The 27,996-nt window shown below is 39.6% G+C and overlaps 2 protein-coding genes and 1 long non-coding RNA gene across 5 annotated transcripts in view; 1 reads left to right on the forward strand and 2 right to left on the reverse strand.

The window, feature by feature from the left end:
- LOC144637645 (HEAT repeat-containing protein 1-like) overlaps positions 1-27,996 on the forward strand; it is a 207,652-nt gene that overhangs the window by 99,694 nt on the left and 79,962 nt on the right. The window lies entirely within an intron of this gene.
- LOC144638590 (uncharacterized) lies at positions 470-8,602 on the reverse strand. Of its 3 annotated transcripts, none has more exons than XR_013567971.1 (6): positions 8,264-8,602; positions 8,116-8,177; positions 6,771-6,926; positions 6,074-6,184; positions 3,640-3,703; positions 470-600 (listed from the first exon to the last, which is right to left on the reverse strand). It is a non-coding gene; the product is annotated as an uncharacterized LOC144638590 (long non-coding RNA). The 3 variants fall into 3 exon arrangements; XR_013567970.1 differs by having other exon boundaries at positions 8,100-8,177; XR_013567972.1 differs by having other exon boundaries at positions 8,287-8,347.
- The window catches only part of LOC144637644 (ubiquitin carboxyl-terminal hydrolase 24-like), a 66,834-nt gene continuing 50,148 nt past the window's right edge, over positions 11,311-27,996 (reverse strand). Inside the window, exons 48-64 of the mRNA XM_078496702.1 lie at positions 27,493-27,612; positions 26,563-26,819; positions 25,196-25,335; positions 23,426-23,573; positions 22,565-22,724; positions 22,072-22,164; positions 21,109-21,212; positions 19,948-20,061; positions 19,059-19,158; positions 18,205-18,324; positions 17,516-17,599; positions 16,943-17,051; positions 15,056-15,174; positions 14,160-14,273; positions 13,950-14,015; positions 13,636-13,705; positions 11,311-12,681 (exon numbers count right to left, since the gene is read on the reverse strand). Coding sequence (XP_078352828.1) covers positions 12,302-12,681; positions 13,636-13,705; positions 13,950-14,015; positions 14,160-14,273; positions 15,056-15,174; positions 16,943-17,051; positions 17,516-17,599; positions 18,205-18,324; positions 19,059-19,158; positions 19,948-20,061; positions 21,109-21,212; positions 22,072-22,164; positions 22,565-22,724; positions 23,426-23,573; positions 25,196-25,335; positions 26,563-26,819; positions 27,493-27,612 — 2,298 coding nt within the window. The 3' untranslated portion in view covers positions 11,311-12,301. The remainder of the gene's footprint in view (positions 12,682-13,635; positions 13,706-13,949; positions 14,016-14,159; positions 14,274-15,055; positions 15,175-16,942; positions 17,052-17,515; positions 17,600-18,204; positions 18,325-19,058; positions 19,159-19,947; positions 20,062-21,108; positions 21,213-22,071; positions 22,165-22,564; positions 22,725-23,425; positions 23,574-25,195; positions 25,336-26,562; positions 26,820-27,492; positions 27,613-27,996) is intronic.

A 27,996-nucleotide genomic window follows, 5' to 3' on the forward strand; every position in this document is an offset into this window, starting at 1 on the left:
TGTAATGAAAGTATATCAACAGTGTTTTGTTAAGAGTGATTAAAGATGTTGGGTAGCAGCATCCCCCACCACCGCGTCCAGGAAAACCATTTACTCTTATGCTTACTTAAGTTCCTTATCATTGTGGTGCAGTCTTTGCAAATACGCATGCGCATTACATCTTCCGTATACACTGTCCTCCAAGTGTACGTCGTGCATGTAGCGTATGGCAAGGTTGGGAAATTTTATTGGGTACCAAAAGGAATTGAAACAAAAAGCGTGGGTACCAAAAGGAATTGAAACAAAAAGCTTTTGGGTACAAAAAGGAATTGAAATTTTAAGGAAGTTTGTAGTGCACCTGCGCATCTGTTTACGTTGTACCATAAATGTGTGGAGTATGGCAAAACTTGATATTACAGTTCTGTTAGTTTGTAGTGGGTCTTTTTCAAATGTGGCGTGCTTGCTTGGGGTTCAAAAAGTAACACGAAGCTTATTTAACACTTCTTTATTCATATTTTTTGACATAAAATATCTGATGAAAAACGTCAAATGGACAAACAGTAAAAAACAAATAAAAGTTTCCACTCGGAAGACTTCTCATGCCTAAAGGAGCTGTAAGGCCTATCAAAAAGTAAATATAAGAATTATTGTTAGTAAAATAGCTTTCAGGTGGACAAGTGTACGATAGAATGATAGATAGGTAGAAGGTGTACGATAAGGATAAAGACTATTCTTTGCTACTGCTTATCAAACCTTAATCCTGCTGTACATGTATCAAAACTCACGCTATTTAACACAACATGACCTTTCATTTTATCTCTCCAATGGAATAAGAAGTATAATTATCTCGTCTTCCGCGCGCGTTTTCTTCTCAAATTCAAATCACGCAATTCCTTTTTTGAAAAAAAAGTCAAGCCAAAAAACCTGATTGCAGCAAAACCGAGCGTTCACTGAGTTAAATCCCCACCCTACAGATAAAAATGTTCCTCGTTTCAATTTGGCAATGAAAACAGTTTGAAGAACCACAAAAACAACACGCGTTATTACCAAATTTTATTCAATCACAATGTTAAGCGATCTTCGGAGCATTTCGGATTCAGTTGTTGTAACATCAACAAAATCTTTCATTTCCAAGGAAGAATTGCGTGACGTCTACGTAGGAGGCTATCGAATACCCTTTTAACCCTTGGTCATAAAGGGGGGAGGGTTGATGGAAACCCTTCCAAAAAGATTTCGTTCTATTGCGGCAGAGCAAAATTAATTTACATGGAGTAGAAGCCCTTAGCTTTCTCTACAAGATGACACAATTTTTGTTGGTTATGACGTCATATGAAGTTATGAGGTCCGCCATCTTGGATCCACCATGTTGGATTTTACTATTTTCTTAGAAAGTCAGAAAATTACGGAAATACAAAAATATAAATCAAGCCAAAATACTAATGGAATGTAAAATTATACGAATTTTACAATATTGTTGAGAAAACTGGAAAAGTTTAAGAATTTTTGTCAAAAAGTCGTTATTTGGCTAAACCTATGTGTAATTACGATGTTGTCATGGCAATGTCAAAAATCAAGGAGCCACAGTTGACATCAAAATTTCCACGAGGGAAGAATGAACAGCTACATAAAGTTTCAGTGTGAAAAACCCTCCAGGGGGGTGGCATACATCCCCTCCCCTTGTACGTCCGATGGTTAATACGGCCGCCCCATTTGTTATAACGGCCATCTTTTTGCCCTGGACAAAAGTTCTGCCAATTTCCTATCTGAAAACTCCTTTACATCCCACAACCTTCTTAATGGGACCAACGACGAGCTTTTGGATTCGAAATAACTGGAGAAATAGCTGGCACAAAAAATAAAAACGTGTTTTGTTACATAAAATGCGTCTGAATTTCACTTTGTCTCCCTAGTAATGCAAGTAAACCTTAAAACACGGCTATATGCTTTCTATTCTAACTACACCCCTCAAAACAGATCAGTATTAAAACTTCCTAAGTTTGCTGACTGCAAATATTTCAGAAATCACATTTTACAGAAGTTATTTGAATTGCCTATGACGCAAAAAATAAATCAAACTTGTCTGAAAATTCCTTTTAATTGAGGTATGATAGTTTAACGTTTTTGTGATATCTTGTCTGATTCCAGAGATATTTAAAAATTTTGAACTTTAAAAATTAGAAGACTTATGATGTTAAAATGGGAACACATTGTGGAGGCAAATCACAAAATGAATACAGTAGGACTCCGTTATCTCAAACGCCCAAGGGAAATAAAAACAAAAACGCAAATTTACTGATGGTGAATCTTGAAACTTTTGCGTAAATTTAAAATTTCCGTTTTTTCTTAATCCTTCTTGTTTTTCCCAGTCTTCACCATCCTCGTTTCTATCCAATGTATTATCTTCTCGTTTATGTATTTTTTACGTTATTAAACTAACATGTTAAGATTTTTGTTTGGCTCGTAGATTATTTTGGCTTTGCAATTAATTGGAACACAATGCATGCAGAAGCGATGACGTTTCAAAAGGGGATCTTTAATAATTTTCAGGAAATGTGTCAAAAAGTTAACGTAAATAAAAGTAGCTGACAACTTCTGTGTTGAATGATTGTCCAACAAAAGATGTGTCATCTTGTAGCGTGACATCCGATAAACGATGGACAATACTTCTTGTGAGCAGGCAAGGTCTAATGCTGTATCGTAATTGTTTAAAGAAATCTCTGTTTACTGAATCTAATTGAACTCATCAAATATAACTCGTCTCTTTTGTTTTTACTTAACAATTATTCGCCTCAGGCTCAGTGATTATTCAACAATATTTACTGAGCCTGAGGCGAATAACTGTTTTAGTATAATTTTCAGAGGTGAATATCAAGAACTGCAAAATGACAATAGAAAAGTTAAACATGAAGAACAAACACAAGTGTTCGCTTGTATACGTGTAAGGCAGTTTAATTCATTGCTTGAAATCGGAATTTACACTTACGTTTTGGCAATAAAACGAAACAAAAACGCTACGAAAGAGATGGATATCTTTTACCCTTGTTTTATCGTTGGTGCCTTCTGAGTAATTGTGTGAATCCTCTCGAAACAAGAGGCCATGAGTTTCTCATGGCCGTGTGCGATCTCCAAAACCACCATGTTAAAGATCAATTCTAATGCCTTGAAAACTACCTTTTAAAAATATTTTCGGTCCAAAAGCCTTGGTAGTCAATTTGAAAAATTCCCAATGCTTTAAATTTTCGAACGAGGCAAAATTTCATTTAGCAAATGTCGCCACGTTTACTTGCCTGGATGGCAATGGTGGCATGGCTTAGTAGCAAAGCCTTGAGATTCTATATTCACCGCCTAGCATGGTGAATATAGCATCATAAATCGAGCTTCTCGACCAATCAGAATCTCCCAGTCTTGAATTCACCTTTGGAAATTATACTAATTTGTATTAGTCCTTTCTAACTGACGGTGAGTATTTTGCTTTGTGTTCTATGCGGCGGTTATTTTTTGTTGTTCTTGCTTCGCATCTGTTCAAGAAACATTTATTCCTGTAGTTATTTTCCATTCCTATTCGGCGATGCCATCATGACGTCATCACTTGATATGACAATCAAAACCCATGTTTTCCCACATAATACACTCAAAAATACAGAAACAAATCAGTCCTACCTTTCAGTGTGTACCATGCTTTCAACCCCGCCCTTAAATGTCCACAAGATGCATTAACTGATGCCTGTCAAACAGGAAAGATAAGAATGTTTCATGGCACTGTTTCCAGAGTATTACATACAGCAAAAATGGTGAGGACTATAACAAAATGTCTCGAGTCTAAAACGAAACGGCATAAGCTATTCATAATCCCAGCACTAAGGCTGACATGGCGAACACCAGTGGAGGGTTATAATACTGAACTAAGAAATGACCAAAAATTTTCAACGTCACCTGAAATTAGCAGTCTTTGGGAAAACAACATTTTGTAGACTAATTCTTTTATTAGGTGTCCATCGAGCCCCTCCTCTACTAAGTACCCCTACATAGCCAAGAAATTGAGAGTAAAACCCAGCCACCCAAGTATCCTTAAAAATAATTTGGATTAAGCGTAAAAGTTAAGAGAAGGCAATCCGACTGCCACATGCTTCTTCAAAAAAACACTGTATAAAAATAAAGCTGGTTCAATTATGGAGACTAACAATGGAAAAAATATGGTCTAAGATTATGGTATATGCCAAATTCTATACATGTTGTAAAGAATGTAAAGACAGATCATTCGGTATATGCAATTTTGATTGAAGGACCAGTCTTTGCTTCACAGATCAAGAAACTCAGGAAGAGATTTATTGGTTGGAACCAACTCCTTTGCAGGTCAGTTCTTACACCCATCTCCTGTACAAAGCTCAAGATCCATTCCGTGCATGCAGACTGTCCAAGGGCCAAAACAATTTTCTATCTAAAGCAATTTTGGTGTAGGACCAGTCTTTGCTTCACAGATCAAGAAACTCAGGAAAAGATCTACTGGGTGGAACCAACTCCTTTACAGGTCAGTTCTTACACCCATCTCTTGTACAGAGGTCAAGAGTCATTCAGCGCAACTGAGCAGACAGTCCCAGCTCCCAAAACAGTTTTCTATCTGAAATAATTTTGATGAAGGACCAGTCTTTGCTTCACAGATCAAGAAACTCCGGAAGAGATTTACTGAGTGGCACCAACTCCTTTGCAGGTCAGTTCTTACACCCATCTCCTTTACAAAGCTCAAGATCCATTCAGCGCATGCAGACAGTCCCATGTCCAAAACAATTTTCTATCTAAAGCAATTTTGGTGTAGGACCAGTCTTTGCTTCACAGATCAAGAAACTCAGAAATAGATTAACTGAGTGGAACCAACTCCTTTGCAGGTCAGTTCTTACACCCATCTCCTGTACAAAGCTCAAGATCCATTCAGCGCATGCAGACAGTCCCTAGGCCAAAACAATTTTCTATCTAAAGCAATTTTGGTGTAGGACCAGTCTTTGCTTCACAGATCAAGAAACTCAGAAAGAGATTTACTGGGTGGAACTAGCCCCTTATCAGGCCAGTTCTTACACCCATCTCTTGTACAAAGCTCAAGATCCATTCAGCACATGCAGACAGTCCCAGGTCCAAAACAATTTTCTTCCTGAAACAATTTTGATGAAGGACCAGTTTTTGCTTCACAGATCAAGAAACTCAGGAAGAGATTTACTGGGTGGAACCAGCCCATTATCAGGCCAGTTCTTACACCCATCTCCTGCACAAAGCTCAAGATCCATTCAGCGCATGCAGACAGTCCCAGGTCCAAAACAATTTTCTTCCTGAAACAATTTTGATAAAAGACCAGTCTTTGCTTCACAAATCAAGAAACTCAGGAAGAGATTTACTGGGTGGAACCAGCTCCTTATTAGGTCAGTTCTTACACCCATCTCTTGTACAAAGCTCAAGATCCATTCAGCGTATGCAGACAGTCCCAGATCCAAAACAATTTTCTCTGTGAAGAAATTTTGATAAATGACCAGTCTTTGCTGCACAGATCAAGAATCTGGGGTAATATATTTTAACAGGAAATTAAAGGAAAAATAAGGACCGCTAAGAAATCTCTTTTTGTTTGAGATAGCTGGGGTTTCGAGATAATGCATAAGTCAATTCTAGCACCGTGGCAACTGAGGTTGTAATCTTTGCCAAGAAACAAAAATAAAACATTTCATTCATGTATAAAGAAGATCTAGAGCTTAGGTTGTTACCAAGGCAATGCACTCGAATATATAATTTTGCACCCTACTTTTATTATACATGTGGAAAAATCCAATGTACTTCAAATCAATTATGACTTTGTGACTGCATGATGTGGTTCTAGTCAAGACCCACATTTCACCTTTGCTCACCATGGAGTCTCCAGTAGCTCAGTGGTTACAGCATCCAACTAGATCACAAATTTATCATGCTGTATTTCTTCAGAAAGACTCACTTTTGTGATTTGTCTCCTTGCTCTTGACATGGTTTGACGTCAGTAGTCTTATAATTTGCATAATAATTCCAAAAACTGAATATCTTAATATCTTTCCCTCGGTCTAATATAAATGATAGTACTCACAAGACCTAAAGGAACACAGCACTCAGCTCCAGCTGTTTGAAGTGAATCCCATGTTGTGTTGGGCTGCACCTCAGAAGACCTCATGGGTGGGGCTGTTGTAGTTTGGATTACCTGGTTGTATTCCAGAAAAGCGTCTTTAATAGTACACTAAGCACATTAAATAGATTTTGCCAAGCCTAAAAGCCAAACTCCCTGGTTATTTACTTTTCCCTTTTTGTAAATCTGAAGTTAACTGACCGTTTTCAGAAAAAAAAATAGGACTTGAGCCCACAATCCAATAGAAAACCCATTACCTGGTCAGCAGTCAACTTCAAAAACAACACACGACCTCAATGTGTTCTACACTTGAGCCTGTGATATGGTCATGTGATACTGGTCAGCAGATACCTTGTTTTGACAGCTAACAATTGACCATAACATGGATGTCCAATAACAAAGATGTAAGCTGGCATTTGTATATCATATATAAACCTAAGCTGAGGTTAACCTATTAATGGAGTATGGCCGCCATGTTAAGCGACATCGTCTTTGCATGGAGGGCGCATGCACCCGCAAACCATGCCACTAGCCATGAAAACTGAAATGCATGGTTTTCCTTTCTATGCCTGCATTATGGTTATGGGACTCTGCTCTGCAGCCCTTTCAGGCCACTGGAGAGCACCCCTATCATTGGTGTGTTACATTTAGAATATCTCACCTTCAATTCATTTCATTCATTGTTTTGTCTCAGGTGAAAAATCCCCCTTCATGGTTATCTGAGATAATTTGTTGGTGCATTTTGTATGTCCTTGCTGGCCATAGTAGACCATAGGTGAATCCACAGATAGGGAATTTTGTGGGTTAAGTTTCTTTCCTGTCAAAAAAGAGAAATATTTCTAAATTAGAAAACGTAATTTCACAGTGCGAGAAGCAGAGCACGAGAAAAGACCCATAACTCAGAGCCAGCCCACCACCTCGCAATAATTCCAGATCACCTATACACATGGAACATCGCGTTCACTGACAAAAACATTTTTTATGCAAAATAATGGATGATTTCCAAGCAATATTTCTTTGGGGTACCCCCAGAGGCGGTACCGGATTCTTCGATGTCCAAGTTACACGCCTTGTGTAAATATTTGTATTCAGTACACGAGTCGAAAACCTAAACTCCCAGAACTGCTCTCGCGTGCTATAAATCGCCAGGAAAACGGCATTAAAACAAACCTAAACAATGCGAAAATGTTTCTATTTTATTTTATTACAAATGAAAGTCGTAAAAGCAAATTTTAGAAAGCTTAAATATTTACAATAGCAATTAGTGAAGAAATTTGAATATTCATATGGTCATACTGTGACCTCACAAACATTGTATGGTAAGCCTGTGCTACCATTAAAGATGAATTCCAGTCCGTACTGCGCAATCTCAGCTGCAATGTTTATGTGAGCCCACACGGAGGAATGTTTACAAGCAAAACTAAAAATTCCGCGACAAACTTACCTTTTTCTTCATTATTAACGCCAGATATCCTTGCAGAACAAATAATAATGAGTAGAAGAACCTTGACGCTATTTCAAACCGACGTTTCAGCTCATCGGGAATTCTTGAACGAAACGAACCGTAATGGCGGACTAAAAAACTTCATGTATGCTGTCACCGAAGTGTAACGTTTCAACGAATTCAAAACAAAAACGAAAACAAACCCCGAGTCTGCGCAGTACGGACTGGAAATCAGCTTTAACATGCAGTATATACCAGCCTTTATTTTTTAACTTCCTTTTGCTAAGTTAAATGAGAACTAAGGGTCCATACTACATCAGACTTACGTGACCTGTAGCAAATCCATTGAAATGGTAAAATTAAAATAAGTAACAATTTTGTAATGAAGATTCCCCATTACAAACACATTTTTGAGTAGGTCACTCTACGTGTTAGATTTTGTCAGGTAGTTGTGCCTCTACAAAGGAAGAAGGAACTTCAAAAGATGCACATATAGTCTAGTGATTGTTAAATTAAACCGTAAACCATTCTATGAGCTTAGTTTACCTCCCAGCGGGTTTACCTTCGTCAAGAGGTCTTCAGAGGTCAACAAAACGCCTCCTCATTCCGCCTTATAGCTTCGACCTGCAAACAAAGCAAAAAAAAAATGGCTAATGTTTTACAGTAATTAAATATCACTGTTTCAAGCAGTTTGAAAACAAATAACAAACCTTGGACAGTACAGTAAACTCACTTTTCCGAAATTTTCTTGAACACGTGAAACATGTCGGACATGTCAACATGGCGGAACGAACTGCACTCGCAAAGACCAGTGGGAAATATCATGGGAAGAGGGGAGGGGAGGGAACGCCATCCTCGTCCCAAGAGTTTAATGTTTGAGTGCCTGTACACAGGGTAAAGAGGGCAAAAAACATTATTGAGTCTTTGCCTGTTAAAAACGGTGAGCCGGATGATAATTTAAGCTAATTTAAGTCTCCTTCGCAGCCATTGTTTGGATGTCACGCAACGGGGGAGTAGATGTCACGCAACGTGACATCCAAAAAAGGGCTGCAAAGGAGTTTTATTAATCCAAATGGTCGAGACAGCAGCAAAAATGTAGAAATTTTCAAAAATAATACGACTTTTTTAATTTTCACAAACATGTTTCGACGGTACATCCGTCATCGTCAGTGTGACGGTTATGAAAGTTTACAGTGATTTAAAACGTGCCTGTTACAAATCATACATTACATTGCGTTGAAAAGCAATACGTTAGATAAATTTCGAAGTTAACGGAATTAAAAAGAAGCGCGCGCGCGTGCAGCTATAGGGAAAGCGTCAAATTGATGTGTTTGACCTGTTGATTAAGGTTCGGCTTTTCCCACTTGATGGACATAGACTCCTTAAGCTTAACCTGGTACTTAGTAGGCGCAGAGTCTAAGATTTTGAAGCAGTCTAAGTTACAAGAGGTACGGCATGACTCTGAAGCCTGCAAATGCTTATAAACGTGAGAGGTTCTGTCCGATGACAAGTGCTCGTGCACGCGCGTGGAGAAATGTCGGCTTGTTTCGCCAACGTAACAAGCATTACAGCTTGCACAAGAAAATTTGTACACGATGCGCGTACGGAGCCTGTCAGGGAGAGGATCTTTCACGTTGAACAAGTTCTTAATTTTAAAAGTAGAAAAAACAAATTTGATGTCGATGGGTTTACAGAATCGATCGATTAGCTTGCACACCCTTTGTTGTGCAGCACCCGAAAAATGCCCGATGTAGGGGATCTTGAAATAGTGCTTGGGCAACTCCTGTTGCTCGACACCTGTTGAAGGTCGTGTGTCGTTCCCTACTACTGCTCTCGTGACATAACGGTGGAGTAACATGTCTAATACATGCTCGGCATAGAGACACACGTCTGCGCCTACTAAGTACCAGGTTAAGCTTAAGGAGTCTATGTACATCAAGTGGGAAAAGCCGAACCTTAATCAACAGGTCAAACACATCAATTTGACGCTTTCCCTATAGCTGCACGCGCGCGCGCTTCTTTTTAATTCCGTTAACTTCGAAATTTATCTAGCGTATTGCTTTTCAACGCAATGTAACGTATGATTTGTAACAGGCACGTTTTAAATCACTGTAAACTTTCATAACCGTCACACTGACGATGACGGATGTACCGTCGAAACATGTTTGTGAAAATTAAAAAAAGTCGTATTATTTTTGGACCATAAATACCATTTGTACGTACTCTGTTGGTAGAAGAAGAGTACTTAACTCGCTTTATGAAGAAGTCGCAGAGAAGTTACGCCAGCAGGGCACCAGGCTCTTTTCATCAAGCAGATGTGCGTGGTTTTATAGAAAGTATGAGCTAGTGAAGTTGTTGCACGTACGAGGTGGGTATTTTCCGTTGTGGTACTGATTAAAGACAGTGACCTTTTGTCGCGGGCCAGAGAACAGTGTTCTGCATGCGATTCCCCGTGCGTTCCTCTACACGCAACCCCCGATGGATTCCCTATGGGTTTTCTCCTGCGTTTACCGGATGTGGGTTCCCCCATGTTCTTCCGTTACACCGTGCATTACCAGTTCGTTACTCAATATGCGCCGTCCCCTTGTGTTCCCCGGTGTGTGGTTACATCGTGTGTTCTCACGCACGTTTCGCCATACGTTTGGGTGCAATTCCTACACATTTTCCGTGGGTCTGGCTTTTCTGGGGGCTCTCCTGTGTTTGCTTTTTCCTTACACCATGCGTTTCCCCGTGAATTTCCTCTTGCCATTCTCCTTTGCACTTCCCGTGCCTTCCGCTGTGCGATGTGCGCTGGGCTTTCCGCTTTATGAAACCCCGTGCTTTCTCCATAGGGGCCCCTCTAACGCTTCCCGTGTATGTGTTGTGGGTCTCCCCCCACCCCCCCCCCCCCCGCCCCGCTCGTGCTTTTTTGGTGCGTTCCCGTGCAATACGCCATGTGTTCCCCCGTTCTCTTCGCTTTTTGCAACTTGTAGGTTCCCCATGGGGTCCCTTGGGGTTCTCCCCTGTGTTGCACGTGCGTTCTCTGTTGGTTGCCTCTATACGTTTACTCGTCCGTTACAACGTAGCCTGCAGAACAGGCGGTTTATTTTGCGGTTCGCGTGAAGCGCAACACAGTGAGCGCGAAGTGCGAAGGCGAGCGTGAAGCGCAAAAAAAAACCGCCTGTTCTGCAGGATAATTGCGTGTTTTTCATGCACTACAGTAAATGCACTACAGTACAAGTGGATTAAGAACACCCAGGCCTGATTTTAGGAAATAAAGTACCATTTATATAAGAACACATTCAGCCCTAAAAAATAAAAGTTGTTCTTATTATGGAAAAATATCAAAGATCAACACTACTTTTCATTGCACACATAATAGTTCCACCCCAATTACAGTACAGTATTGCCTTGATTTATCAATTTTATTAAAATTAAAATACAATTGTGTGCATATATATTGATTTCATCTATTGGTAGCCTAGTATGTTCCTTATTTTAAGAAACTTTTTTTAAGAACACTTAAGAACACTTACAGGCTGATTTTGCAGATTATAACCCTTTATATAAAAACCAAATCAGCCTGAACCGCCAAAATAGGTGTTCTTATACGCGGGTTTTTACTGTACATCCTGCGTTTTCCGTGCGTTGGCGCGTGCGTACCTGTTCGATTACTAATGGATTTCCTTCAATACAACCCGTGTTCATTTACGTCCTCCCTAGAAAATAAACCCAGGGAGAGATCTTAAGAAATCTAAGAAAGTAAGCACCCCATTCGGAAAGTCATAATACAGCTTTATTCAAATTCACAATTCAGTAGGTTCACAGAATAATAATTCCGAAGGCACTCTTACAATATAACTGATCCTCTATAATAAGATTTCACGAAATGCTTTTCGGTATTTTAAATTGTTACAATTAAAAGGGCACATCTGCACTCTTTACTACGTTTTGCGAAGAAAACAATATCTTGTATTCTATATTTCACCCCATTTAACATTTACGTTACTAGAGCACAATAAACAATTCTGTGTAAAAAATACAGAAAATTCCAGGAAGAGCTAAATTTTGTACGAAATTTCACATCATTGAAAAAGGTAGTGGGAGGACTGGCGCGACTCTGGCATGCGCATGGCGCATACACGTCATGTTGCTTAGCAATGTCTCTGGCAATAACAACCGTGGGCTCAGCAAATGCTCTCAGACAATTCCAATTATGAATAATGATTCTTTGTAATAAACTTGACAGTCCCAAGATTAAACTAAAATGTCTCCATACTGATAGTAATAAAACTCTACTAATGTAAGATATGAAAATTTGGAGTATCAAAACACAGTTGATGATTTTCGATTTTCTCTTCACCTGTCTGCTAAAACATAATGAGGTTGTAGGGAGAAATTATCTTTTTTTGCTGTCTTGGGCATAAAAGTGTTAATACCAAATGATAACCTTGTAGACGTAAAATGAAAATACATTAATCGCATTTGGTAAAATACGTTTCTTTTAACTGTTTACTGACCACGTTATCGGCTTGCGAAGAAGTAAATGTGATTTTTGACTTTGACTCCGTTTTGAAATGTTCATGAAAAAAACGCCCGTAACAGTTCTTTAGTGAACGAATCTGTTGGCTTTAATTTTCGCAGGCTTCCTCTTTGAGGGCATTGACTCGTATTCGATTGAAGCAGTTCGGCCCTTGGTGTCTCCGACACATTGTATTGTCCATAAAAAGCGCTGTGTCACTGATTTGATGTTATTTTTTCATTGCTATTTAATTTGTCATTTCCTTTTCCCAGTCTTCGCCTACACCTAACGTGCCCGACGTTTCGTCGACGTCATCACTCGTGTTAACTTCGCCATCCTTCGCCTCGAGCTCGGTAAGCAACGCTGTAGCTTCGGCCAGCGTGTCGGCAGCGCTGGACGTTCGTTGAAATGTTCGGCTTGACGAGTATTCATTGGAGGATGACGTGTGTGGTGCCCAGTAGTGCTCGCTCATTTTTCTCTTGAGCCACTGCACAGCCCATTGCCAGCGTGATGAGTTCTGTAGTAAGTAATCCTTCGCTTGTGGACACTTGTTTGCGAGTTGAACTAAGAACTTGATGCACTGGTACGCCCGGCGACTGTCACCCGTGTTACTTGTCTTGATAACAGCTGAAAACGAATAATTGAAAACAAAGTAAGAGAGGAGAAAAATTGAACTTCTCACATTTACAGTCAAGTAATACAGTGAAGCAGAGCTAAAACAGGATTTCAAAAAAAAAAAAATTACACCAAATACCGAGCCAGCGTCCGTAAAATGGAATTAAAACATTTGATCAGAGTAGTTTTCTTACAGTGTATCCCTCGTGAGAGTCTTGCAGTCATTTCTATTCCGCTCTTTTCTAAACAGGTTTTTTCCTGCTGTTTATACGCCACTACAGATGTAAGCTGCCCCTGTTGTAAGCCCGCTAAGTTAATACAAAGAAATCGTAATCGTGAAGGAGGTTTGGATACCCTTTCTAAATTAGCATAGATTTTTATGATTTTATTTTACCGTTTACTCCGTAGTTTTTGTATCGAAGGGGAAGATTTATCAAACGCTCGAGACAGTGTTTCGTCGCCTATCCAAACACCTCGAATTTCATCAAAAAATACGCCGCTGCGCGTCGTATTTTGTAAATCTCTTCTCGGTGTTTGGATATCCCGATGAAACACTGTCGCTCGTGTTTAATATATTACGAGGAACACAAATACAAAACCTCCCAATAAGTGACATTCTTTCTTCTCATGGAAGAAAAATAATCTTTTTTTTTATCCGTCTTGGAGCTTCAAGAACTAAGTTGTTTTGGGATTGGCTAAATAAGAGGTTTGCAATTAAAACCAAAACCAAAGCTATTACAATGACCAATCAAACAAATGTTACCGGCGCCAAACGCGGGAAAACTCGAGTGACGTAATCGCGTTTGGTTTTGAATCAGACTGGTTGACTGGGTGGCACCAGTTTTTTAAAACAAATACAGAGCGCAGTAAAGCAGGCCAAAGTAATTCTGGATTATTTTCGACATTCAATTAAAAGTTACTCTAAACTGATGTTGTAATGACAGATTACGATTCACAGCAACTCACCTAACACTCCATCTCCTTGTTCATCCGCCACACATTTTATTCGTAACAACTGCAAAGGATCCTCAACCATCTGATTAAAAAAACAAAAACAAAAAAAAAAAAAAAACGAAACAGACTTAGAGAACCAGTTGGTAAGTCGTGGAGCATACAAGAATTAAACTAGTTGAAAGGTTGCTTAACCCTCTCATATGAAAGGTTTTGGGGTTTTGGGGGGGTTTTTTTTTTTTTTTTTTTAAAGAAACCATACACCAGCCAAAATGGCGCATATGGAGCATAAGATACAAGACGTAACGACAACAAAATAGTCCAATTACCAGTAAATCAAGAAGAGCACAAAACAGATTTTTCATGTCATTGGCGGAAACAGTAGCAAGAAGAGCCTGAAAAATAACAAAAAAACTAATTAACAATATAATTAACAATAATCATTATAAAGTCAGTTCACACGAAAAGAACCTTGCATTTAATTTCCGTTCAAACCGCTCCAGCTACTGTCAGTAAAAATTGAACTGATAAAGACGTACCCGTATATGCTGTAATACTTTGATGCTGAAGTGTTCGTTACACCAACTGCAGTGGATAAACATGTTGACGATTTGTTGTGATGTGCCCATCACGTCACAAATGGCTGTAGAAACCTAAAGGGAATAGGCACACAGATTGATTCATACTGAATACGACATTAACATGGTTGCCATACACATCTCCTGGCATGTCGCTACCCTCCATTTTATGTCAGATAACATTAACACTTTCTATTAACCTGCGAAAGAATCTACTTTTTTTCGCCTGTTGTTTTACAATATGGCGTGGAATAACAGGCGGATAAAAAAGCATCATTCGAAGGGTAGATATAACATAACCCGACTCGTACATCACAAAGCCATAACATTTTTTTTTTCACCACTTTTTAACTTTAACTCACAAAGAATTAGTCGACACTGGAACGCCGTTATAACAACAGCTCAGTTTGCTCAAAGATCTGTCAAGCTTCACTCACTTACTAACAACGGCGTATTCGCATAAATCTAGGAATTCATGTAAAACGAAAATGTAAAGGGCTTTCTCAAAGCTCGCTCCCATTGCGATTAACAATATTTCTTTCCTGATGTATTACCGAAAAACTAGCCAAACTATTATAAAAAGAAGGCGTGTAGAACGATAGAACGGTTTTCAAACTACTGCCGTGAAATCTAAAGCCAAAGTAATCCAACCTGGCCAATCACAACAAACATACATAACGCAAAGAACCAATCAGAACACTTCGCAGAAACATGCAACAGGAACCAAGCGCGGGAAAACATGCAACTGGCGCCAAGGGAGGGGAAAACAGGCGTAAGCTAAGCTACAACTGGTTTTGCTACTGATTGGTTAAAAAGCCAGTACGTTTGTTTTCCACCTATACAAAAGTCCCACTAACCTCTCTGATGTAAAAGTCACTATTGACGCCAAAGATCGCGTCTTCCATTTGAGGGGGCATGGGAATGAGCGAGTCTGCACGGACTGTTTCCAGGAACGTGGGGCGCAAGGACCTGGGCTCTATAAATTAAAACAAATCAAACAAAAAATAGAAAGATGTGAGTAATATAAAGTCATCTAAAAGATAATTGAAAGGAGCTGTCACTAGCTGTTTAGAGAAAAAGTCTCTATGGACATCAAAACGGCCTTTCGCAAAGCGCTTTGCCAATAGACCCTTTTTACCGATACGGCGGCCATTTTTGAATTCTGCTGTTTCAAATAGCTATTATGGGATGCATAAGTGGTTAAACATATTAATTTGCCCACTGAGCATCCCATTATGTCTTCAAAACAATAGAAATCAAATTGACCGCCGTATCAACCAACCAGTTTAATGTATTGCTTAGGTTCAGAAACCTTATTTCCAGAGACATTTTAGTAAAACTATATAAGGCGTACATACTCCCTCATTTTGATTATTTTAACAATAGAGTGTTTGTCGAGGAATCGTGATGGGAATTGATGTTCACAAAATTAGCCGAGAAGGAAGTCGAGGGTATAGGAACAGGGGAACAGACGAAGGAGATTGTTGTTCCCACTATCCCGCGCGCACACACAGCACGGAGGGGAACCAGAAAGCCGACATGACAAACGAAACAAAACCAGACGAGAAACCCACCAAAGAGTGATGGTGGGTGCGCAGGCACGCGACAAAAATGGCACGGGGCGCGGGGGGCACACGATCGGGCATCACGGGAGGGACATGGGTGAAGTGCCCCCGGCGGCGGGACACGGCACGTGTTCATTTAAACCAATCAGAACGGAGAAAATTTAGTGGTGAACTATAATGCTCAACAGTCTGGCACTTTTGCAGTGCAAACAACAGGGACAAAATAGAAGCTCTTAACAAAAGGATTCTGAGATTCATTTTAAGTGATTTTGAATCGCCTTATAGTGTGCTGCTAGACAGGATAAACTGTCTCCAACTTCATGATCAACGCATCTGCAAATTCCTTACTATCTTGTACAAAAGTCTATTTTTCAATGACTATCCAGCCTATATGGGAAACATGTTCTCGTTCCGTTCTACTTCATACAACCTGCGTGGAAACTATATACTGGAAATGCCCAAACCTAGAACTACAACTTTTGGTCTCCACTCCTTTACTTATATGGCAACAAAAGAATGGAACTCTCTACCTAACTTTATAAGGCTATGTAACTTATCTGACTTTAAAAGGCACATCTGCAAAGCCAATTCAATTAGTTAATATAAGTCAATTTTAAATATGTAAATAGTAATTTTTATTTTAATTTGTTGTTATCTATCTCGTTCTCGGAAATATTAGCTTGTTAAGCTACTCTAAATTCGAGTTTAAATAAAGTTTTATTATTATTATTATTTTTATTATTATTATTATTATTATTATTATTATTATTATTATTATTATCGGTACAAGGTCTATTTGAAAACTATTCTTCAAATGACTGCTCAAATTTTACATCACTCAGCCCTGTACTCATTGCTTACACCCTTGAACTTATTACTTGCTCTCTTTGTTTTGTTCTCAGAGGTCATGTAATATTTGTTTAACAAATCGGCCTCACTTTTCATGGTCTTGACTCATAAACTTTACAGACGAATTAGTAAAAGCGAGCGTACGTGACAGAGCACGTTCGACGAGCGTGCGTGACACGCGAGCGTACGTGACAGAGTGAAAAATCGCGTCATTTCACATAAATACTCCTATAGACAACAGCCCTCGAACAATGAACGTATAAGACTTCAATCAGTTATGTAAGAAAACAAGGCGACAAATCTTTGCATCTACTAGAGTAGTGCCCTTACCAACTGTAAGTTGTGACGACACATCACAAGAACACACTAAAGTGGCCAACACACTGTAAAGATGAGTGAACTCTTGTGCTTGGATGGAGCTCCATCTGCGATTAGATCCCTGAACACAAGACGCAAAAATAACATTAAACATCAGCCCAGGGTTTGAATGTTTACAACATACTCCTCTGTGTAGTTGACGGGTTTTTTTTGGCGAAAGTAAAGGTAGAGTTGGTGTTCGAGCCTAGTGGCCCATCAGGCCGGAGCTTAACCCGATTTCCGTAGCATTAAGCGACTAGGGGTATTTCTACTACTTAATCTCTCTCTCCCCGCCACCTTCCTGCATGTGACGCTAGTTCATCGCAGGGTTACCCCCAGGCATTAGATTTGCCGGTACCCATTTATACATCTAGCGGGAGGGACAATGAGAGTTAAATGTCTTGCCCAAGAACACAACACATTGCACCCGCCAGGGCTCGAACCCGGACTGCTCGATCCGGAGTCAGCGCGCTTCCCCGTTGTTGGTATCTAGACACTAAACAACAACAAAAACAACAATAATAATCATAACAGTTTCATACTTACGTTCTCAGCATTAGGTCCGACCAAGAAGTGTAAGAACTTTGAAAAGGCTCCCTGAGCGATAAGATGCTTACAAGTCATTCGATTCTGTAAGAGAAGGAACAAAAGTCAAAAGCAAGTAATATTTTTCTTATCTAGTACGCAGTGATGCCAATACAGAACACTACGAGTTTTGTTACGATGTAGGCAGGCAGCAAAAGAACAAATATATACTAGTTATGCAACGCTGAGTGGAACTATGGAACCCGAGTACTGATCGGATACACCGAGCCTTAGGGAGGTGAACGAGAAAACAAGTGACGAGTGGGAACCCAAGAACCACGAGAAGTGGTACAAACCATGCCAAGAAAATACGCACAACGCGAGAAACAGCGCAGCGCACATGGGAAGGGGGGACCGCGAAATACACGGCTTCCTGTATTCTGATGGCTGTTTTTTTGGCATGGTATAAATCTAGATAGTGTTTCAAACAAAAAGGAGTTAAAACCATTCAAGTACTGTATGTGTTGGAAAAGGTCGAGCATCACGTTTCTCTAGATTTTTCTTTATAATGTTGTTTCAAGTTATTTCCTTGAAATTGCCATTTAGCTAACATTAAATGGAGAAGATAACGTCTCGCAAAGAAGAAAGGCGGTTGTCTGTTCGGAGAGAAGAGTATGCAAGGGAGGAAGAGAGCAATTTGAACGACTTACCATAGTGGCGTATCTGTTCATCAGCCAGAAGTACTCAGAGCAGCTCTTGTGGTTATCCACTACATCCCTGTCACACATCTGTAGCAGAGCTTCCACCAACATGCTAAGTTGCCCAGATTCCTATAAAATGACACGCATAGTAAATGAAGTATCAGTAGGTCGTATAGTGTGATCGTACGGGTGAGAGTAGTTCTGAAAAGAACTGTTGTTGGTGACTGACATTTGGACAACCTGAGCGGAAGTCATCTTCAGAGTCCATTGAAAAGTTGTTGCCAGTCGATGATGTTATAAGTCTGGTCCCGTTATTGGCTGTAAGACTCGTGTAAAGTTCTTCAACAGTAATTCGTCAGTTTCGATCCGTCTATTGTTAGTCAAATTAAGTCGTTCTGTTTGAGGTGCGCTCGTCGATTTTGTTTACGTCGTGAATAAGTCGTTTGTAAGGTGTCAGTTGTTGTTGGCAACTGTTGATAGGCGTCTGTTCTAAGTTTGTGTACCAGCTTTCTAGAGTCAGTCGTTGAAAATAGTTTGTACTGAAGGTTAAGCACTTAGCAGAGTCCCAGTCGATACTGTAGTTAATGACAAAAAAGAGAATGAGAACTCAGTCTGAATTTTAAACACAAAGGAGGGTCCTATAGCTTTTTTAGCTTTTAGGAGGCGGACAGATAATTTACTATTGAACGAGATATTTCATTTAAATTTACAGACTTGTACAGCTAAGTGAAAAGAACTGCAACACAACAATACAGACGTTGCACCGTTGAATACATCTTTTACAGCAGAACTTAAACCGTCTCCTTTTAAACTTAGCACAATACAGTACTTAAATTTGACAAGAACATTAACGATGACTTTACCACAGTTCCTCCATGATGTATGACACTTTCAAATGTAAGACCAAGAATCTTGGCGAACGCAAAGCGAACTTCTTGAGAAGGACATTCCAGTAGGAACGGTCTGCAATAAGAAAAAAAAGAGCTAAATATCTGTTATTAACCAAGCGCAAGGGCTATAAGAGCAAAGTGTCTTGTCCAAGAACATAACACAATGACCCGGCCAGGGCTTGAGTCCGGACTACTCAACCCGGAGTCAAGCGCGCTAACCATTAGGCCAGGGCGTCTCCCATAAGCGTGAGGCTCATACTGGATTAAGTATGTAAGTATTTTTATCTTTTATTCATTTGCTACACAAGGGAAATTCTAAAAATAGGATACAATAAAAAAAATTAAGTAATAATTAGTTACAAAGAAAAAGTGGCGGGGAGACCAAAAAGAAACTTGACACCTTACGCGTGGTTTGGCCTCAATTAATCCAGTTGACTGCAAACAACTAAGTTAATTGGTTACATGGCGTTAAGTCGCTAAATAAATAAAAATAGTAAGCTAGAAAATGAAATGTTATTTATAGTTTGTAATAATTCTATTCTTAATTAAAGGCTTTCTTAAACGAGCAAAATTGAATAGGGTCGGCGATTTCCCTGTCAAGGGAGTTATAAAATTTAGGTCCTTGGAAAAACACAGAAAATTTCTTAATATGTTCTACAATAGATGTAAGGCGTGAGAAAATCTAATATTGTAGGCGTGAAATTGGTTGTTTCGAAGGAATTTGTTACAAAATCTTTGTAGTAAGGATGTTGGTCTTGTGAGAATACATACACTGACCTACTTGTTGCAAGAGGATGTCATTGTATTTTCTCCCAAAGGAAGAAAAGTTGAGTGACCAGTTTATAGCAGGAAGGAAACGTACCTGACATAGCCTCTGCCTCTATCTCCAGATAAGAATTTGAGAAACCATGCGCATGCGTCACTGTTGTTCTTGACTATGGTACCAATACAGCTGCACCATTCTTCTGTATGGATTCTAAATATCATAACAATCAGAGTAAAAAAATTACTGTGACTGTGTGGATATAAACTACGACGATCCAATAGTGCACGCTGACAGCATGGGCAAATTTTTTCTCGCGCGAGAATTTTTTCTGGGGAATGTCTTCAAACAATTGGCTCATGGTTTTAGCTGTGCACTATAGACTTACGGTGCACGTGGAAAAATTGGAGAAACTCTCCAAACTTCCCGCGTGCATCATTTATGGGTTAGAGACTGTTAGTTCGTGTTTTGTTGACAAATACACGCACTTGCTGGCCGCACAATGAACGAGAAATTTTCAATACTGCACTCGGCTACGCCTCGTGCAGTATTGAAAATTTCTCGTTCATTGTGCGGCCAGCAAGTGCGTGTATTTGTCAACAAAACACGAACTAACAGTCTCTAACCCTTTTAATATACAATCTAAGTACACTGCAAGAAAAACACGATTCGCCGAACTTTGAACTAGACTTTTAATGAATAATAATAAGAAGAATTTGAGTAGTACATAATTATACATGCGGGCTGTAAAGATCAATAATACAGAAATCCAAAATAAGCTGAAAAATAAATAAAGCTCAAAATGGTCTATTAAATTGTTCTTTAGCTGGAGTCGTTCATAAATACAGTCAGCGAGAAGCTTGTTCAAGGTGAGCCGATCGCTTTTACAATTGCAAGCCAGCAAGTCAATCGCACACAAAAAATTCAGCTTCAGTTTACCTTTGAAAATGAAAACACTCCAGGTTGTTTTCTTCTTGGTATTTTTTGATATTGAATCGTTGATAATTTGAGGAATATCTTTTTCTTCCACTTTTGCAAGCCTTGAAGCTGAAGACATTTTCAATAATGCACGATTTTTGTGCATTATTGTCAATACTGCACTGTCGGAGTTTGCTGACGACAGGTAAAGGAAAATCACGTGATCGATTTTAACCAATGGCGCGCGTGGATTTTGGACAGCGAACGAAGATTGTATATTAAAACTCGATAATGCATGCTTTAGCATTAATTAATTGATAAGTGGCAGTTAACACAACTAACCTGAGTTTCCTGGTGGTTCTAAAGTAAGTGTTAAAGAGGAACTGTACAGCCAGCTGGAGACTGCATACTGACAGGATCGTATGCTTACCAGATGATGTGTTTCTCTATAAAATTCAAATAGAGTAAAGTTAAAGGGACTATGTCACGGGGATGCGCAGATTTTTTGGTCTAAACTGTTCTGAAATTAGTGCTAGGCAACTTTATCCATGAAAAACATTATCTTTAAACCTCTAAAGGAAGCTATAACCTTAATGTGGGCGCGTGGAAACAACTTGAAAACGTCAGCCTCACTTTTTTACTTTTTGCAATCCATTCCCATCCAAGCCATCCGCAGCCAAACACGCTTGTAAACAGTTTCATTTCTCTGATATAGCAATAGTTAATAAGAATGGACCATTATGTTTTGGTTTCCTACGACACAAATATAATTTTGGCTGTACAAAAATCTGGTAAAATCCGTGACATGGTCCCTTTAGAAAGCTACAAAAAACAAAGCAAGTTTATTTTGAATCTCAAAACCAACGCTGGCTTTGAACTATTTGTGAACTTGTTGATAAAAAGGGCTTTCGCAAACCCTCTCATACAGTGTTAGATATTAACTGATTTTCTCAGTTATTTGCAACCTATCGAGATGCGGTTATGAAGGCTTGCTTGATTGACCCTTTATTAATTAAAGTGGCGAAAAAACAAAGCCAAAGTAGTCACTGGCCAATCACAGAGGAAACAGACATTCCAGTGAACCAATCAAATCTCGAAACAAATACATGTAGAAGTGTTTAAACATAAAGGGCGAGAAAATGTGTGTGAGTGACTCACGACTGGTTTTGGTTTCACTCCTGATTGGTTAAAAAGTGGCGCGAGATTTTTAGACCAATCACAAAACAAAGTAAAGCAAACCAATGCAGTTCAGGATTACTTTCGACACACAATTGAAAACTACTCTATGAAAATTGTGTGACTTACCGCATTGCAGGACGCAAGATTGAGGACGAATTTAAAATAATCAACATTATAGACATCCCTGTTCTGCATAAACTGAAGGTTTTCAGTATGAACCTAGAGAGCAAGAAAACAAACAAAGGAGTGTCATGAATTACTTACTAATCTTCTGAATGACTTGTCACCGTAACTTTTGCCTTATGATGCTTGAGGATAAAGATTGCCTTATGTTAGCCATACATTTTATAGCAACAGCTAGAAGAATTTCATGATCTTCTAACCCTTTTAAGTCCATTTATCAATATACAAATTTTCCTTTCGGAAATCCAAGCGGTTCTTAAAGTATTTGTTTTGTTTAAGTCCCGTTACTCTCATGACTTTTATGTAATATCCATTCAAAAAACTAGTGCAACACAAAAACCGCGGGTCTTCCCTTTACGACAATAAAAAGTTCATCAACAAAGGAAAGAATATATGATTTTTGATGCTTCCAGAAGACATTTCTCCAGTTACTAACCACTCTTTGAATGGTGGCCGGCATTTTGTCCTTAAAAATGCCTTTCCGTTCTCCTTTCTGAAGTAGAGCTGTCAGCTGACTCAGACCATCCGTCCGAGTGGGTGATGGGGGGCCTGAGCTCGAGGATATCGACGATGACGACGGAGAAGGTGGGCAGGACCTGGAAACGAAAGTCAGAAGTCATATTAATCATAACTTTAGCAAGTCTCAAATCTGATTGGTTCTCGGTATTCCCTATATTTCACCAAATTGGAGGGTGAGTAACGAAGGTGTACAATGACAGTGTCCAATAACAAAAATCGAGAGCGGCGTGCAAGACTTGTATGGTTCCTTCTAGTGACTGAATACTCCTTTAAATCATCAGATACCTAGAAAACTTTCAGAAGTGGCTTGATCCACAGCGTCCCTAAGGCTTGGCAAGCTTGGCTTTGTCTATATTTTCTCCTCGATTTTTTTATAGTTACGATTGTAACTTTACTCTGTGTCGTTCAGTTCTGTCTGCAATCATACTCGTCATTAACAATTCAGTCTCCCGCTACGCGGTCGTCCGATTTTTTTTTTTATCATACGAATGTTTAAAGACCGAACTGGACTCCATTCAGTCCTCAAAACCTGGAGAACTGATGTCATTACAGGATTACCCCTACTTATCTCGGACGACAAAGATACCACTAAAAGTAAGTGAGCCAAGATGAATTCAGCCACACAAATATTCTACCAACCGTTTAAATCTGTTCAGTGTTTCTTTTCGTTTCTCTGATGATTTTGCTGCCATCTTGATTCAAAGGAGAGTTAACATGGGCAAAAATATCGTCCGCCAAACAATGTACGACATACTGCGTATGTTAAGTTCATTCATACCTCTGACCCTCCATAACAGCATCTTGTCGTACCAGGTTTCCTCGGCTATCATTGCCAGTGCCGTACTGGGACTTTAGCTTGTCTGTGGACTCGTAGAACAGCATGTAGCCATTCCAGTAGCGATGGCGAGTTTCAGGGTAGCTGTTGACTGCAAGAACAAAGTGTGTTTCAAAAGTACAGCAGTGGAGTCTATAGCAGATGAAAATTTCTAACTTAACGGGTAAATTGTACGCGAAAATCGGTTTTTCAAGCGAAATTTTTCGTAGAATTCTCAAGTCTGGTAACCAACTTTATAATCAAATTCACTGCAGTTCTTGTTTTGTTTCTGAGTATGTAACCGTTCTTGAGAGCAAATCAATGTTAGGTTCACGATTAAGTTAAAAAATGAAAACAAAAGTATTTTCTTTGTATTGACATATTCTTAGGAAATGGCTTCCCCAGCATTTGAATACGGGCGGAACCATTCTCGTCCCCATAGCCCTTTCGTTTCTCCTAGCCAGCAGAGCCTTGGCATGTGAAACAGAGGGCTCTGGAGACACAGGACTTCCAGTCTTAGATTCTAAGACTTCCGGTCTTCATGTATGCAGTCATGATGTTTCAAAAGAATGTATAAGAGAGTCGTTGCGTTTTTACTTCCTTTTAAGTATACTTTGTTTCAAACAAATGCGGGTTAAAAAATTCCCAGTAGATGCGTGACACTTTCAAATTAGTACTATAAACAAAAAAACTAAAAAAATGTTGCCAACAGTGTCATTTTGTGTAATAAACACAAACGTTTCGGGCATAGCCCTTCATCAGTGTGAAAACCGTTTTCCAATGTGTGTACGCGATCGCATGTTGGATTTAAAAGTCCCAAGAGCGCGCGGAAACCTGAGCGCGCGCGCCCAGTTTAAATGAAATGAAAAGCATTGTTCAAGCCCAGCGGTTGCATTGAACCGAGCTTAAAAATGCTTTCCATTTCAATTTGCTTCCGTCGCGCTCCGGAACCAGAACACATTCTTAGTCCTCTAACTTCAATGTCTGATAGAGTGTGGCCGGGGGAGTTGAAATGTTCCGCTACAGGGAAACCGGGTGTGTTCTTTTCAACGCTTCGTAGGTGTTCTCCGAGACGCTCGCGGAGTGAACGTCCAGTTTCCCCAATGTAAAGCCTTGAACATCGACGGCATGAGATGCAGTAGACAATGTTCTCCGATTTGCAGTTGAAGTGCTCGCGGATGGTAGTTGAGCATTTCGGTCCGCGTACATGTACATCGGATGTGGTGTACTGGCATGTGCGGCAGCGCGGGTGTTCACACGCGAATGTTCCTGGTTGGTCTGTCGCACAGCGGTCGGGGGTATGTACCAGGAGATCTCTTAGGCTGCAATCGCGTCGATATGCAACAATAGGTGGTGCTGGAAATATTGCTGCAGTCGTTGGGTCACTCATCAGGATGTTAAAGTTGTTAAGCAAAATGTGCTTAATGAGTGAACTTAGCGGGTGATAGGTTAGTACGAGAGGGATCCTTTCTTCGCTCTGCCTGACACGTTTCTCGAGTGCCTCCTCAAACAGCCAATCAAAAAATTTCGAATTAATTCAAAAATCCTATGTCACCAGAGCACTTCATTTCTCGTGCCAAGGCTTTGCCGGCTAAGAGAAGCGATAAGGGCTTTGGGGACAAGAATGGGGCGGAATCGAAATCAGAATAAACAGCAAGTATATTGACTGTTCCCGTTCTGCTTATGACTGCGCGGCTGGTAAAAACCAGGTTTAAATGAATGTTCACAACTCACCAGTATCATACACTGTAGCTTTGTATGTTCCACCAAAACATTCTGCTTCCAGCGTGTCCTCGTTCATGTCAAATTCTTCCACAATAGTGTCGTTAAACTTGTACCACTTTTCCTTAGCCTCAAGGCCATTTGTACCATTTCTATTTGTACAAGAACAGACATACACTAAATATAATTTCGTTTAAGCTTCCCTATGCTAACTTTTCAATTAAACGCGTTTGATTGCTTTAAAGGAGAAAAACAACCAACAAGCAACATCTGACAATTAGACTACATAACGAGCCCGAGTTTTTTATGAGTGAATAGATAACAAGGAGCAGCCGAGTTGTCTATCGCTCATAGAAAATAAGGGTGAGTAGTCTAATTTATTTAGTAGACAGTAGACACTCTAAAGGTTTGAACTCGTAAGCTACAATTTTATGCATTTTTAAGCCAAAAATTACGAATAAGTTTCCCTTTAAAGAGAAACCGGCGCGCCAATGTGTCCTATATGCGATTATAGTTCACCACTTAATTTTCTCCGATTCTGATTGGTTTAAATTGAACACGTGACGCGATAGTGCCCGTCCGCCGGAGGGCACTATCAGCCCATAGTGCCCTCCCGTAAAAAAAATGCCTGGATCGATAGTGCTCGCCCGTGACTGTTTTTTGTAAACAAGCTGTCTGCAGACAAAAAAACCCAACCAAATTCACTGCATTTAGTGGGTTTCTCGTCTGGTTTTGTTTCGTTTGTTAAATTTCGGCTTTCAATTTAGTTTTTTATTCTGAAAAGTAAAAATAAATCACGATGCTTGTTTTTGTATGTGCACGCGGAAGAAAATTTAGTGGTGAACAATAAAGACAATAGAGTGTTTCTGTCTCGGAACTATCGGTCTGATAGTTGCCCCTTGGAAATTTGATGTTCTTAAAACTAGCATATTTGCCCTCGAAGCTTCGCTTCTCGGGCTAATATTTGTTTTAAGAACATCAAATTTCCGCGGGGCAATTATCAGCCGATAGTTCCTCGACAGAAACACTCTATTTTTAAATTAGTAGAAACTCAGTCGTGTTCTATTAGAAATCCGCGAATCTGATTGGTTCTCCCATTGTTTTCTTGTCCGATAGAACACGATCGCGTGCACGTTGCTCTTAAAAGGGGTAATTATTCTTGATTTTTAGCTCAAAAGTACATAAAATTGTAGATTTTGTAATCTTTTAGTTTTTACCAAAACAATAAGAATACTCACCCTCATTTCCTATGAGCGATAGTCTATTGGCTGCACCTCACTGACTATTCGCTCATACAAAACTTGGGTTTGTAGTCTAATTGTTCAATGTCATGCAAGAAAAAGATAAGAAAGTGCTAATAAAGTAATGTAGACAGAAACCTTCTGTCCTTGATGAATGAGTAATAATGTCCTGCATTTGCTTGTCCACTGTGTACAATGACTCCTACAAGCTCATACTGAATCTCTGGCGCAGTAATAGAGACATTCGACTGAAGGGACGAACACGAGGCAGACATGTGTAGATCGGTTGTACTGCCACTCTCACTGTCTGTGTCAAGCGCCTGTAGATTGGTTGTGGATTCTCGTCTTGCTACTCCATCTGTGGTGTATGGCTCCATGTTCAGTACCCATGGAAACTGGCAAAGTAAAGGAAGAATAAAAGAAACAGTGTCACGAGAAGTCTTCAAAGTTTTTTGTGTAAACTATGCTAGAACTGTAATAACCGTTGAAAAATAAAAGAAAGGCATAAATTTATTCTCTAAGATGTGAATAAACCGTAATCAATGGTTTTTATGTGATTCTCGTCCAAGAAACACTGTCAAACTGAAAAACATCGGCCCGTCTTTTTCAAGTTTGAGGCCACTTTCTTCCTTCCCATCCATAGCCACACCACCTTTTAACAATTTTCATGACTAGTACAGTATGATTTAGCAAGGGCAGGCCATTATTAGTGGATTTTCAATAAATACAAAAGCGTTCATTGGATTTTCAAGTAACACTAAATCTTGGTGGCACTGCCCCTTGGGTGAGGTTTTGTGACAGGCCTCCTGAAACCCTTACCTATTTCAGACCTGTCCCAAGAAATGATACCCCATTTCAAACCAGACCCTACAAAGGCACTGTTTTAGTTTGCGTAAAAATTTGGAGACCCTGGTCATAGGCTAGGACAATCACAAGCATGTTGGAGATGTGACTTACACAAAAATATTGGGGTGTCGTACATGTAGCTTGTCGTGTGTGACAAAGTTGTAACGTCTATTATTATGACCGATCAGGCCCTGGAAATATTTAATATTTCTTCCAGATTACCTCAAAATGATCATCAAACTTGAGTGCTCTTCCAGCCTCCCAGTCATATCCAAACCTCTTGAGTTGAATCACAAGTACTGGAGGAAGGGTCTTGATGCACATGCGCTTCACTGTAGTCCGCTGAAATATTATTATTAAAAGAAGATTTTGTTAAAAAAAACACATCGTATCTGCTTGTAGGCAAAGCTGACCCTGTAGTGGTAACAAAAAGAGTGACATTTTATACAAATGATGTCGTTACCCTTGGATTTGCTTCACTAAATCGAACTCTGCATTTTTACCCCCCAAATAGTCAAACTCCTGATTTCTCAAGCCAATTTTTGGTATTCTTTGGAGGTTTTAAAAAAATCGAGTTACACTGTTTAATAAAGAAAAATTAAGATGTCTGAAGGAAGCTGTGGCATTCCGTTCCTTTCTGCAAAAGAAACCAGTGCCAGCCCTGATGAGCCATCAAACACCAGCTATACCTAGGACTTGCACATTCATTGTTATTAACAAACCATA

This window comes from Oculina patagonica, chromosome 14, assembly GCF_052425735.1.
Source record: "Oculina patagonica isolate OP01 chromosome 14, crgOcupat, whole genome shotgun sequence".
Taxonomy (NCBI): domain Eukaryota; kingdom Metazoa; phylum Cnidaria; class Anthozoa; order Scleractinia; family Oculinidae; genus Oculina; species Oculina patagonica.